The sequence below is a fragment of the Achroia grisella genome, unplaced genomic scaffold (assembly GCF_030625045.1).
Source record: "Achroia grisella isolate CSIRO2021 unplaced genomic scaffold, CSIRO_AGI_Agris_v1 utg14084, whole genome shotgun sequence".
Lineage (NCBI taxonomy): Eukaryota > Metazoa > Arthropoda > Insecta > Lepidoptera > Pyralidae > Achroia > Achroia grisella.
In genome coordinates this window covers 18,506-34,198 of record NW_026712629.1, presented here as the reverse complement: position 1 = coordinate 34,198, position 15,693 = coordinate 18,506, and the positions used below count along the sequence as shown (strand labels likewise).

The 15,693-nt window shown below is 35.3% G+C and overlaps 1 protein-coding gene across 1 annotated transcript; it reads left to right on the top strand.

Moving 5' to 3' along the window:
• The first annotated feature begins 8,453 nt into the window (after positions 1 to 8,453).
• On the top strand, positions 8,454 to 15,084 carry LOC131855420 (uncharacterized protein K02A2.6-like). The gene is made up of 2 exons (XM_059206695.1): positions 8,454 to 12,485; positions 15,001 to 15,084. The coding sequence occupies exons 1-2, from the start codon at positions 8,454 to 8,456 to the stop codon at positions 15,082 to 15,084; spliced, it is 4,116 nt and encodes a 1,371-aa protein (XP_059062678.1).
• Positions 15,085 to 15,693: the final 609 nt, after the last annotated feature.

The window sequence follows — 15,693 nt, the reverse complement described above, 5'->3', positions numbered from 1 at the left end:
GGACAGTATGTTTGCTAAACCGGTAACAGAAAAAGAAAATCTCGTTAACTAAACTGAAGCAGTTCATATTGAAACAAGGATCCAATCGGGCGGATTTTGAGAAATCGGTCCGCGTCGGCTCGTTGCCCCCTGACAAATGGCGCACCTCTGCCGGTGACAGCCGGGCCGGACAAACGGATGATTTTAAGCCCCTTCCCCTCTCCCCCCCCCCCCCTCTCATCCCCCACGCTTTAATTCATGAATTTGATTTTGAAGTTTACTCTACTCTTTAATGTGGTCGCCATTTTGTTTTTATATTTTACGTTGGCTCCAATTCTTAGTAGTTTTTTTAAGCCAGTTTATTTACAATGTATATTTATGTAGTGTCGATGTCTAACGTTAAATGAAAATCCAGTGCATGAACAACCATTGCCATGCACGCTCGTCATTCAAGTAATCGTTTAGTGAGTAATAGGCTTTGCTCAGTGAATATGATTTAACAAATCCCAAAAAGTCCCATCAAAATTGGTATAGCCATTTCAGAGATTAGCCGGAACAAACAGACAGACAGACAAAAATTTAAAAAAATGTTATTTCGGTGTATGTACCGTGTTTATATTGATATGCATGTAGTAAAAACTCTTATTTCAATATTACAAACAGACACTCCAATTTTATTTATATGTTATATGTATAGATATCAGACGGTGGTTTATAAACTACGTAACATACATACATATAACGTCATATATATATATATCATAGGGAACCATTGTAAAGGTCACAACCTCGCTCGTGCTGACCAGAACTGACGTACAAACATCTTTATCAATAAGTGAACTGTGACAAGAACGTCACTTATGTCACATATTTGTACACCAGCTGCACCCGCGACTTCGTCCGCGTTGAATTTAATTTTATTTTTCTAAAATAAAAGTAGCCGAAGTTACTCCTTATTACATCAGCTACCTGCCAATAAAAGTACCGTCAGAATCGGTCCAGCCATTTCAGAGATTAGACAAAAATTGAAAAAACAAATATTTCGGTGTATGTACCGTATTTATATTCATATGCATGTAGTCATCATCATCTCAGCCCGGAAGACGTCCACTGCTGAACAAAGACCTCCCCCAAGGATTTCCATGTAGTAAAAAACGATTATTTCAATATTACAAACAGACACTCCAATTTTATTTAAGATCTTTGGGGCATGTCTCTAGTTAAATAGTAGGAACTTTATGAAATTTTCTAATGACATCTTATGATTTACTAGCTTTTGCCCGCGGTTTTGCTCGCTTTAATTTATCCCCTAAGGGGTGGAATAATTTTGCAGGCAAACGCTATTATTTAAGAAACATAAAACTTTTAAGCATTTAGCCAATTTAATTAATTGGTGATAGCTTAAATGATACCATTTTCTATTCTATTCTATTCTTATTGTAAGTGCGAAGTCGGGACTGCCTAGTTATATATTTTTTTAAATCAACAAGAGAAGACCAAACGTTGGAAAAACAAAATTGAGGCACTTTATCTTAATTTTAATTAGGCCCATTACCAAACAAAGCCTAGCGCCATTTTTAATTTTTGCTTTCCCATTATGTGTCTATAATTAATTTTTGTCTTCTATTGTTGCAGGGACTCGACGAGATGCACGAAAAACATGGTTTCCAGCACAGAAGAAGTCTTTTATAAATAATAATAATCTCAGGACAATTCACACAGCGCTATCTAGACCCAAGTTAAGCTAGCTAAAGCTTGTGTTATGGGTACTAGATAACTGATACAAACAATCATACTTATGAATACAAAATGTTTGTGCCGTGCAAGAAATCGAACCCGCGACCATCGTACGCAAAGCGGTGTTCTAAACCGCTAGACCACCGAGGTCTTCATATAATAATATCACTGTTAATAAATAATATTAATATTCACGGACAATTCACACAGCGCCATCTAGTCCTAAGTTAAGCAGAGCTTGTGTTATGGGTACTAGACAACTGATATAAACATATTTTTTTAAATACATTCATAGTACAGAAAGAAGGAAGGAGTTTGTTAGTAATGTAGACTGATGACTCCATTGCCAACAATGTACCATGTCAGGTTGACCTCCACGCGGTTCCCCCTGGATACCATCGTAATAAATTCCTGGTGGATTTATCACGATGTGCTAACTGACCTGACCTCATGCTTATCTTATCCTCCACTGGTGTCCCGCCAGCGTAAACCGCTAGCGCAGGCAGGTGCACCATTCCATTATGATATGATACTAATGACAATCTGTACTGTGATACTAATGTATCTGTAGTGCTGTTCATGTACATAGGCGACGGTTACCACTTACCATCAAGTGCTGTTCACTTAGTCGTCTTCTCTAGTAGCATAAGTATATGATAGACCCTATATATATATATATATGTATTCATAAGCGCCTAAAATGTCCTACATGAATAAACATTTTTTTTAATTTTCATTTATTTTTAAATGTAAATGTATTAATAATAAATATTATTATTATTATAAGATCTGTTACATCATCATCATCATCATCTTGTCATCATCTGCTTCTCCCTTATCCAATTTATTTGAGGTCAGCGTAATATTTTCTCTTTCTACTGTAAGACACACATTACATAAGATGTAATATTTATAAAACTTTATTCCCACAGGCAATCCACACATAAAGAAGAACAAACAATATTATATTCTGCATTCTATATTGTGAGAAATTCCAATTTACTCTCAGATAGAATGCCGCATATCAAAAATCGACCAACAAATCATGTAACACTCCATCTACCGGCGCGTTTTGAAATTAGAAGTTACAAACTACTCGACGACAGATGGCGCTTTCAAGAAATTAGCAAATGGCCGCCGCAGTCGGCGAAAATGGTGTGATGTGTTGTGCCCTTGTCATTCTTCTTGCCCGGTGTTGTTACACAACTGGACGGAGAACTGATAAGGGCATTACCATTACAAATTCGTCGGGGATGAGCAGAGAAGAAGAAATATAAATAGCAGAAAAAGGAAGAAAAAAAAACATCTATTTGACGACCATTCATACATTGATATGATCCTTTGTTTAAGTTTTAACTGTATCTATAATTGTATAAAGATTGTACAAATAGAAATTTGATATTTATACATATAAATAAAATTGGAGTGTTTGTTTGTAATATTTAACTAATAGTACTTATACCAAAATAATATTTTTTTAAATTTTTATCTATCTGTCTCTCTGTCTGTTTATTCCGGCTAATCTCTGAAAAGGCTGGACCGATTTTGACGGGACTTTTTTTTGGCAGGTAGCTGATGTAATAAGCAGTAACTTAGGCTACTTTTATTTTATAAAAATAGTTAAATTCCACGCGGACGAAGTCGCGGGAACAGCTAGTATTATCTATGATTGTATCGGTCTGGGTGTTACTATGTATGTATTTACAAAAATATATCTAATTATGTTTAGTACCTATAACAGAAGTTGTACTTAGCTCGAGACTAGATGGTGTTGTTTGAATTATTGAGCGATATTTTTTTATGGATGTTAATAGAATGTTGCACCCGCCTGCGCTGACGGTTTACGCTGGCGGGGCACCAGTGGAGGATGATAAGATGAACATGAGGTCAGGTCAGTTAGCCCATCGTGACAAATTCACCAAGAATTTATCACGATGGTTTCCAGGGAGAACCGCGTGGAGGTCAACCTTACATGGTACATTGCTAGCAGTAAGATCATCAATTCATATTCCTTACAATCCCCTTTCCCCTTATCGAGCTATATTAGTTGCAGGTTGCAGTGCTACAGGTGCTATAAACATCTGACAATAGCCCAAACAACACAATAAAAAAATAAAAATCTTATATATAAAATTCTCGTGTCACAGTTTTCGTTCCCATACTCCTCCGAAACGGGTTGACCGATTCTTATGAAATTTTGTGAGCGTATTGAGTAGGTCTGAGAATCGGCCAACATCTATTTTTCATCCCTCTAAATGTTAGGGGTAGTCCACCCCTAATTTTTTTTTATTTTAAGGCAAAACAACGTTTGCCGGGACAGCTAGTATATTATATATATAGACGGCCTGGGTGTTCTAGCGGTTTAGCACATTAATTTACTTCTGGTATAGAATAGAATAGAAAATCATTTATTCAAATAAACTTTTTTTTTTTATCTACCGCTCGTTCGGAAATTTGTCTCATCACAAGAAAAACGAGCAAGGTAGTTGCGCAAGTTTGATTCCTCGCACGGTGTAAACATTTTGTATTCATAAGTATGATTGTATCAGTCTGGGTGTTTTCTATGTATAACATGTATGTATTTACAAAAAATATCTGTATCAATAGTCTAGTACCTATAACACATGCTCTCCTTACCGTGGGACTAGATGGCGCTGTGTTAACTGTACAGGGTTATTTATTATATATTCAAATATAGTATTTGTTTTCTAATAAAACAGTATTTACATCAGGTGTCTAGTACCCATAACACAAGCTCTGCTTACCGTGGGACTAGATGGCGCTGTGTTAATTGTCCAGGGTTATATATTTATTTATTATGGATATATATGCAAAAGTTATATAATTGTAATATATTAATAATTTTAATAAAAAATTGTCATCACTACTAATAAAAAGCTACAATATTACAGCTTTATTTATTGAATTATGTCTGTCCAGCAAATAAATGAATTACTTATTTTCATTTAAAGTGTTTCTAAAAATGTATTTTTTCATATTACACTATAACTTGTTGAATTTTATAAAGAAAATATTAAAATACTCGAAATGTTTAAAGTGAAGTTTTATTTCCGATCCACTTATTTATTTATTTATAATAATAATTAAAAATTCAAACATTTAAGTTCAAAATATCCTTATTTAAAATATCTATTACAGACTCTTATGATAAGAAGCGTGACATCTTTGAAGTATCTAATTAAAATTAAAGAATCGAAAAATTTAAACCAAAAACAAAGTTATATCAATCACATGTTAAACGTAAATAACTAGTTTATGAAAACTGTTGCAGTTATTTGCGTCCATCTCCAGAGCATTGTATACAGTTTAAATAAAAACAAATGAATATTACCACTTAAGAATAAATATTCTTAAGTGTCCTTGTCTAGTCTTTGTGAAATAGACAAAGACAATGTATATAAAATAAAATAAATTATGCTTATAATTTATGGAAGTGTATAATATGAATGTGGATGGATGTAAAGGGAGGGGCCGCCCTAAGAAAAGATGGATGGATTGTGTGAAAGATGATATGAATAAAAGAAGAGTATGTTTAGATATGACGACCGATAGAGAGCAGTGGAAGAGAATGACATACTGCGCCGACCACAAATATTGGGATAAAGGCAAGGCAATGATGATGAGTTATAATTTATGAGCATTAGAGCATGTATGTGTGAGTGAAATGCATTTATGGTATCACATGATTTCTGTAGCGCTATTCGTGTATGTAGACAACGGTTACCACTCACCATCAAGTAGTCAGTCAGCTATTCCAATTGTTTGTTATTCCAAAATCATAAAAAATATAAAAAAATATGTATCTTCGATACACGTAAGCAATAACAAAATATTTTCAAATACAATTGGAGCACTGTGTGGTATTGAAAATGTCACATATACAGCACTAACTACTCGCCCCGGCTTCACCCGGGTGTACATGTATTATACATACAGACCTTCCTCTTGAATCTCTCTATCTATTAAAAGAAACTGCTTCAAAATCCGTTGCGTAGTTTTAAAGATTTAAGCATACATAAGGACGGACAGTTAGCGACAGTAACTTTGTTTTGTACTATGTAATAATGATAGGCCGTCGTGATTTTATGATTCGGCAAAAAAATAACGACTTTTTTTGTGTGGGCCACCCTTATCACTTAGGGGTATAAAAAATAAAGAACCTATTCTCAGACCTACCGAGTATACATATAAAATTGCATCAGTCAGTTCGGTTGTATATGATTCCATGGACAAACAACGTTAGGTACAATATTTTTTTATATACATATTAAGTCCACGTTTTGTACCAGTTTTAGTAATCAATAAAACAAATAAATAAGATAATAATAAAATATACATACATAATAGAACAGAACATGTACCACTCGGGACTTGAACCTGTGCTTCAATTGTCAATTATTCGGTAGGTACATCAAATCAACTAAAATGAAGAATACCTATTAAAAGCAAATATTTGATTTAACGCGGAATTTTAACCCGCTATTTAGCAAACAAGTTTAGAATCGATAGTCTCGTGTAGTTAACTAACGAAGTAGTTCGGTACAGCGATCCTAAAGACGATCCACGCCAACTAGTTCACAGATCTTTCGCTCTTCAGTTCATTAGTTTGAAACTAAAAACATCTTGCTAAAAAAACTAGAATGTATTACTAGGCAAGAAACTATATATGATATATCCTAGAAGTTTACCGGCCTACTGCTTTTATCTGTCGAGTCGAGAGTCGAGAGAAAGTTCATAGTTCTTTTACGAACGAAAAACTAGTTCGCAGAAGAACTACGAACTTGAAGTCATTTAGATTGTTGCAGAAATAAATGACATTTATAACATTTAATTTGCTTCAAAAATAAATAATTAAATTATCAATCTTTTCATTAGAAAATAGTATAATATATTTTTAATTTCTTATTTTATTAATCTGTGCACATAACCGCTAATACAAATTTTATTACTCTGTATAAATTCATTCATTCTCCATCCAATCGTGAACTATTGAACTATGCACAGTTCTAATTTGTTAAAGCAAGTTATTCAAGTAAGTACTTACTAATAATACGGTCTGGTACCTCAAGTTAAGTACCTATCTATATTTATAAGAGGAAAGAATCACTTCTACTATGTCAATATTTGTTTAAGGTTGCTGCTCAAATAGGCAAGTATCCAAGTCAATAAAAAGTAAAAAAAACTTAGTTTGCCGCTAAAATAACTGTCAAAATATCCTTGTTAATAAAGATTTATCAGAACTAAATTGTAAAAACTCGTCTGCGTGTGTACCTCAGTCTCACCTAAATATTTCAGCCGATAAGCAGCTTGCTTTGTAATCTGTTTCGGTTGTAGGGTGCAGATTAGGCAGTGAAATTACAGGGTAAGAGGCGTGACATCTTAGTAGGTCACCATCGCACCGCTCGCCATCGACAGGGAATTCATCCCCACACGCTGGAACCTAAGTGGTCTCGGACAGTGCGGTTTCAGAGGAGCTTCCTCCCGCGTACACTTATATTGTGGAATGAACTACCTGCCGAGGTTTTCTCACGAGACTACAGCATGGGGTTTTTCAAGAAGGGTATATTAAGGTTTCTTAAGGGTCGGCAACGCGCACGTGACACCCCTGGTGCTTCATGCGTCCATAGGCTACGGTAACCATTTACCATCAGATGGGCCGTATGCTTGTTTGCCACCATAGTAGTATAAAAAAAAAAAAAGGTACTCTAGAATGGCAACGCATGAGTAGTATCACGGGTGTCACATGATAACGTGATATCCGTAGCGCTGTTCATGTATATAGGCGACGGTTGCCACTTACCATCAGATGTACCATTCCAATTATCTTAAAAATATTATAAACACGAAAGTTTGTAAGTATGTTTGTTACTCTTTCAGGCAAAAACGACTGAACGGATTTTGATGAAACTTTACAGTTATCATCATCATCGCAGCCCGGAAGACGTCCACTGCTGGATATAGGCCTCCCCCAGAGAACTTCACGACGATCGGTCCTGCGTTGCATCATGCCTTCAAGCGATCTTGACCAGATCGTCGGTCCACCTTGCTGGAGGCCTTCCCACGCTGCGTCTTCCGCTCCGCGGTCACGGTTTCTTGTCAGTTCTTCTGATCTCTAAATCATTCCAAACAGACGGTAGATTTGACATATCATAAGAGTCTGTAACATTAATGTTTTTAATTAAAAAAAAATTAATACACAATAGAACTATGAACTGGACATAGTAGCTAATCTGTGCCAGTGTCTAAACATTACATTACTCTGTGCCCTCATCTCATACACTCCATCTTAGTTACTTAATGTGTTACATTAATAATTAATAAAATACAATATAAACATAATTGAAACAACAATACAGATAGTAACTAGATACCCACCCCGGCTTCGCCCGGTCGTACATGTATTATACATATAAACCTTCCTCTTGAATCACTCGATTAAAAACTGCATTAAAATCCGTTGCGTAGTATGGGACACAGTCACCTAGATACATAAAATAATAATTGCATTTAATAATGTCTGTAGTGGGTATGTTGTACATTAACATATAACTATTATTGTAGAACTTGAAGGTAGGTCTATTAGTTAAATAAATCAGTTGTCATCCAAACGTTGTTTGATTCGATACACATATAACATGGTGTCAGGTGTGAAAACTAATTTTAGTAAAGTTAAAAAATATTAATATTGTTTTGCTTATGGTCATCTTGTGTGAATAATGACAAGTGAAAAGATGAGTTCAAGGCGCGATGATAGCGTATTTACGGCGATACAACAACCGGCACCGATGCAACAAGACGGGAATATGGCGACCAATTGGCGTGAATGGAAAATGGCATTCGATTGTTTCTTAATTGCTTCTGGAAAAGAATCAGCTTCGTCAAAGGAGAAGTGTGCACTTTTCATGCATGTTATTGGAAAATATGGAAGAGAAATTTTTGAAGAACTAGATATACCGGATATTGAATTTGATTATGAAAAATTATGCATTACGTTTTGTGAACACTGCGACCCAAAGAAAAATGTTAATTACGAACGGCACATATTTTTCGAAACATATCAAGCTGAAGATAATTTTGATAAATTTATTGGTGCCTTAAAAATAAAAAGCAAGAATTGTGAGTTTGGATTATTAAAAAACAGTTTAATATTAACTCAGTTGATACGTGGAATTAAAGATGCCCAAATGAGAGAAAAACTGTTGGCAAAATCATCAATGTCCTTGGATGAGGCAATACAGTGGTGTCGTGCAGCGGAACGTGCTACAGAACAGGCAGCGGCGTGTTGCAGTCGACAACCGAACATCAGTGTGGAGCAGATGACGAGGCAAACGAGGACTACTTCAGCACAACGCCAGTGGTATAACCCAGGTGCTAATGTCAGGACTCGCGGCGGTGATGGGAGGCTGGCTACGTCGGGGAGGCGCGCGTTTGGACTACAACCGCAGTGGCGCAGCGGTGACAACGGAGCGGCTGGCCGCGGCCGGTATACAGGTTCACCTGTATGTACTAAATGTAATTTACTGCACAAGGTTAGTGATCGCTGTCCGGCTTTTTCAATGAGATGTTATCGTTGTGATAAAATCGGTCATTTCGCGAAATGTTGTAAAATAAAATTTACACATGAAGTGACAGAAGTAACTGACACCCCTGAGTACAAAGATAATAATGAGTTGTTATTGTATAATATTAGTATAGACACTTTGTGTAAACAGTACGAGTCGTGGTATGAAAATGTTATAGTGAATGGTGTAAACTTATACTTTAAATTAGATAGTGGCGCCGATGCGTCTGTCATGTCTTTATTTTCTTATAATAATGCAGGATTTAAGGAATGTCAACTTAGTAAGTGTGCCACAGTATTAAGAGAAATAAGCAAAAATAAATTGCCCGTGATTGGTTACTTCGATGCTATGATACAATATAAACAACGTAGTTGTAAAGAAAGAATTTATGTGTTAGAAGTTAACTGCAATAATTTATTAAGTTTAAGGGCGTGTGTATGTTTAGAATTAATATTGCGGTCTAATGAATTATCTGTAAACGGTATGTACATTGATGAGTCAGTCTTTCAAGGTATGGGTTGTTTGCCGTCTGTTTGTAAAATCGTTATCGACGAAACCGTACCGCCCGTGGTAAATGCCACCCGTAAAATTCCTATTAAGTTGCGTCCTAGATTAAAACAGGAACTTGATAACATGGTAAAACAAAATATAATAATTAAAGAAGAGGGCCCAACCGACTGGGTATCGAATATTGTAGTAGTAGAGAAGCCTGATAAGTCATTACGTGTATGTTTGGATCCTAGGAATTTAAATAGAGCTATTAAACGAAGTCAATTTCTGCTGCCTACACTGGACGAAATTGCTAGTAATCTGTCTGGAGCTAAGTATTTCTCTAAATGTGATGCTAAGAAGGGCTTTTGGATGCAAAAATTGGATGATTGTAGTTCTAAGCTTTGTACGTTTAGCACGCCGTTCGGAAGGTATAGATTTTTAAGAATGCCGTTTGGTATTAATTCAGCTCCGGAAATATTCCATAATGAAATGTATAAAATATTTAAAATTGAGGGTGTCGAAGTTTACATAGACGACCTATTAATATGGGGTAAAACTCGTGAGGAACATGACTCACGATTAAGGGAGGTAATTCGTAGGGCTAAAGAAAACGGTGTAAAATTTAATAAAGAAAAATGTTTATTTGGTTCAAAACAAGTAACGTTTTTAGGTCATATTTTTAGTGCTAGTGGGATGCAACCAGACAATAATAGGGTCAAAGCTATACTGGATATTCCAACACCTATAGACAGAAAGGAACTAGAACGGTTTTTAGGCGTAACTAATTATTTGTCCCGATTTATACCTAATTATTCAGACATTGCATCTCCATTGCGCGAATTATTAAAAAAGAATATACTTTTCGAGTGGCTTGAGGTACATGAAAAATCATTTAGATTATTAAAAGATAAAATTAGCAGCGCCCCTGTATTACGTTATTATTCTCCGCACGAACCGGTTACTGTATCAGTGGATGCCAGTTCGCGCGGGCTGGGTGCATGCTTACTGCAGGGGGGGCAGCCGGTAGCATACGCGGCGCGCACACTTACACCGGCTGAGTCGAGATGGGCACAGATTGAAAAAGAAATGCTGGCCGTAGTTTTCGGATGCCTTAGGTTTCACCAATACGTTTACGGACACGATAAGGTTACAATCGAGAGTGACCACAAACCGTTAGAGGCCATTTTGAAAAAACAATTGAATGAAACTCCGGTCCGGCTTCAACGAATGCTATTAAAACTGCAACGTTATTCCGTACAATTAAAATATAAACCAGGTAGATTATTATATATAGCCGATACACTATCTCGCGCGGCAACGGATCGAAGTAGGGATGACGATGAAACGTATGATGAAGTGATGATACATGTTAACACGTTATATGAAAATGTTGAGGCGAGTTCTATAATGTTAAATAAAATTAAAGAGGAATCAATAAAGGACGTGGTCTTAAATAAAGTTTCGGATTATTATTTTACAGGTTGGCCATCTAACAAAAGAGATGTAACTTCTTTAATAAAACCTTTTTGGAATGTTCACAATGAAATACATGTAGTTAATAGTATTTTATTCAAAGGGGATAGGGTTATTATACCAGATTCGTTGCGTAATGAAATGTTATCCCGGATACACGAGGGACATTTAGGTGTAGAAAAATGTCAGAGAAGAGCGCGTGAAGTCATATGGTGGCCGGGTATGTCTGCCGCCATTGAACGTGCGGTACTTAACTGTCAGACTTGCCAACGGCACCGCGCGGCCAACCCTCGCGAGCCGCTGGTGCCACATCCTATTCCTCGCCTACCCTGGGAAATCGTGGCGGCCGATATATTCGAGTTCAAAAATAAATACTATTTGTTAGTCGTAGATTACTACTCAAAATTTTTAGAAGTTACACAGATACCTAACTTATTCAGTTCATCGGTTATACATGTCATGAAAGATATTTTTAGTCGCTTTGGAATACCGGAAAAACTTGTTACTGATAACGGCACCCAATTTACGTCACAAGAATTTTGTAATTTTTCTAAGTCTTGGGAATTCAATCACGTGACTAGCTCGCCACTTTATCCCAGGTCAAATGGTCTCGCAGAGCGTAATGTACGAACTATAAAAACATTATTACTTAAATCTCACGAAAATGGTGAAGACTGGCATTTAGCGTTACTTAATTTTAGAAATACACCAATTACAGGGGAGGTTTATTCACCAGCACAGTTATTAATGAACCGCCGATTGAAAACCAAGCTACCTACTACCGATAAGTTGTTAGAATCCAATCCAGTTTCTTATAATGATAACTTTAAATATAGATTAAATAATATTAAAAAAGGCAAAAAGTATTATGACCGTGGTACACGAAATTTAGTGCCAGTGTATCCCCACGAAATGGTACGCATGAGGCAGAAAAATGTATGGGTAAAGGCCAAGGTTAAAAAACAAGAGCATGGTAATCGTTCATACTGGTTGGAAACTGAAAATGGTGGAAGGTACCGTAGAAACCGTACGGATATTTTAAAATTACCTAATTCGAAAAGCGATTGCGTAATAAATCGTAAAGAGAATAATTATTATAGTAAGTATTTAGATTGGGACGATAGTGAGCCGGTGCCATCAACGAGTTCATCCTTTCGCGTAACGGGACACGGCAACGAGGCCAAAACTCAGGAGGACAATACTCAGGGTGTTCAGGCACAGGTAAAAACTACGAGCAGCGGCCGCGTAGTAAGGTCACCCGAACGATTTGTTTGTCAATAGAAATATACAAGATGCGTAATAATACATACATATATACCTTCAACATATTAGGTAGCCCTAATTATGAATACTGATTCATCTGTGTGCATACAGTATATTATCGTATAATAATAAATAAAAAAAAAAAAAAAAAAGAAAGCAAGTGTTGATTATAATGTGTTGCATGCATCAATTCAAATTAATTAAATTCATACATATTGTTATTTCATCAATGCTTAGTCTAATATTATAGTTATACTACAGCTCATTGATTACAGTTGATTCTAAAACATGTTTAATAACTATTTGATTTTAAAATAATAAGATTTTAATAAAAATATGGGATAGTTAATAGTTTGTATGTTTTATAAATATTTGTAGCCACATTGTATACAGTGTATTCCTAATTTACATAAAAAAAAAATAATGTCTAGTGAATATAACTTTATTATTGTAGAGGGAAGATGTAGTGGGTATGTTGTACATTAACATATAACTATTATTGTAGAACTTGAAGGTAGGTCTATTAGTTAAATAAATCAGTTGTCATCCAAACGTTGTTTGATTCGATACACATATAACAATGTCTAGTAAGACAAATTCAATATTGTCTCCTAAGCACTGCTGTATCTAAACTGTGTCACCCCACCTTACATTTTCCTATTGTTATTTAGTATATAAGATCAATATTTCTATGTACATACTGTCAGTTTATCATCATCTGTAATATACATCGTCTCGACCAATAACATCTTAACATTCACCCGCAACATGTAGTTTAAAAGATGTAAGCAAACAGATCACGGAAGCTACTTCATAAAACAAAATACAATATATGAGAGAGACAGATAACAAAAAAAACTAATATAAAGTCTCTTTTCGATAAATTATATAATATTAGTTACTTGCTACTCGCCCCGGCTTCGCACGGGTGTACATGTATTATATATGTATACTAGCTGTCCCGGCAAACGTTGTTTTGCCATATAAATTAATAACGCTATAAAAAAATAGGGCTTGATGATAGAAGGGTGAAAATTTAGGATTGTATGTATTTTTGTATGTTGTATCATAAAAATATAAAAACTAAAAATTTTGTCTAAAAAAAAATTAAGGAGCGAAGTACCCCTAACATTTATGGGGATGAAAAATAGATGTTGGCCGATTCACAGACCTACTCAATACGCTCACAAAATTTCATGAGAATCAAGGGAATAAATTAACGCGAGCGAAGCCGCGGACAAAAGCTAGTACAACATAAAGTATACGCCTTTCGAGGTGTGGCAAGCCTGTTGTGATTAGTTAATGTAATTGCGGAAAGCCTTAATTTAAAGGGAGGAGCCGTTGTTGTCCTGACAACAAGCTAACAACAGAAACCAAACACATGTCTCTAATAGTGACTAAATTCTAATTCAACATAAAAATATACGCCTTCCTGGGTGTGGCAAGGCTGTTGCGTTCACTTAACGTTCCACAGTAACAGTCCCTTTAAATTTAAAAGATTTAAGCATAGATAGTGACGGACAGACAGCGCCAGCGACTTTTTTTTATACTATGTAATGATTTTTTTTAATTTCGCTACAATTATCATGTGTGTAGTTATGAATATTCGTTACGATCTTCTCTAATGGTGAATAAATTCGGATTCAACATAAAGTATATGCCTTTCGAGGTGTGGCAAGCCTGTTGTGATTAGTTAATGTAATTGCGGAAAGCCTTAATTTAAAGGGAGTGGCCATTGTTGTCAGGACAACAAGCTAACAACAGAAACTAAACACATTTCTCTAATAGTGACTAAATCTAATCTAAATATATATAACTCAAAGGTGACTGACATAGTGATCTATCAACGCACAGTCCAAACCACTGGACGGATCGGGCTGAAATTTGGCATGCAGGTCGATGTTATGACGTAGGCATTCGCTAAGAAAGAATTTTAATTAATTCTACCCCTAAGGGGATAAAATAGGGGATGAAAGTTTGTATGAAACTTTGTCAATTTTAAACCGATCGGGCTGAGACTTTGCATGCATAAACCAACTATGACATAAGCATCCCCTAAGAAAGGATTTTGATAAATTCCACCCCCAAGGGCATAAAATAGGGGATTGCTGTGTATAGAAATTACAATTTTCCATTGTAATTTCTATACACAACATGGGGTGGGCAAGTAATTTCTATACTATATAGAAGTAATTTCTATACACATTCTGGGTGTGGCAAGCCTGTATTTTAGTGTATCATAATGTAATGGTGCACCCGCCTGTGCTAACGGTTTACGCTGGCGGGGCACCAGTGGAGGATGATAAGATGAGCATGAGGTCAGATCAGTTATTAAGTGGTGCAAAAAAAAAATGTCCAACACTAGGTACTAAATAAAATTCAAATAACAAATTGTATAATCTAACACAAAAGTAAAATACATAAAAAAACAACGCAAACATCCTCTTAAACATCATAATATCCAATATTTCAGATTGTCCACTCCAGAGGCACTGGATATCGCTGCACTGCTGCGGACCCAGGGCGTCTAGACGTGGACGTAGACTTAAATATATGAATTAATTTTAATATTGTAATTTACTAACATTGTTTATAATTTGTTTACTAACATAATATGGGTACATATCAGAAATAAGTGAAATAATAATAATAAATACGAATATACATAAACATAGAGTGGTAGAATCAAAATATGACTATTCAAAAGTGCTTGTAATGAGTTTATTTGAATAAAGATTATTTCTATTTCTATTTCTGTTTCTGTTTCTGTTTCTGTTTCTGTTTCTGTTTCTGTTTCTGTTTCTGTTTCTGTTTCTGTTTCTTAAACAAGTACAAATATGCATATATTCAGTAGGAAATATTCAATTGAGTTTCTTGCCTTCGATCTTCAATATTCAATAGAGAATCGGCTACTATCTATTTTTCATAACGTTATTAATTTATATGGCAAAATAACGTTTGTTGGGAACGAAAGAAAAATATTTATTGACAACCATTATTGTATAAATGTATATTTATTTACAGAGCCAACATATATATTACATATATATATGTATATATGAATTTAAGCAAAAACTTTATTAGCCATTTTTTCTAAAATAAAAGTAGCCTAAGTCATTTCAGAGATTTGCCAAAACAAACAGACAGACAGACAAAAATTGCAAAA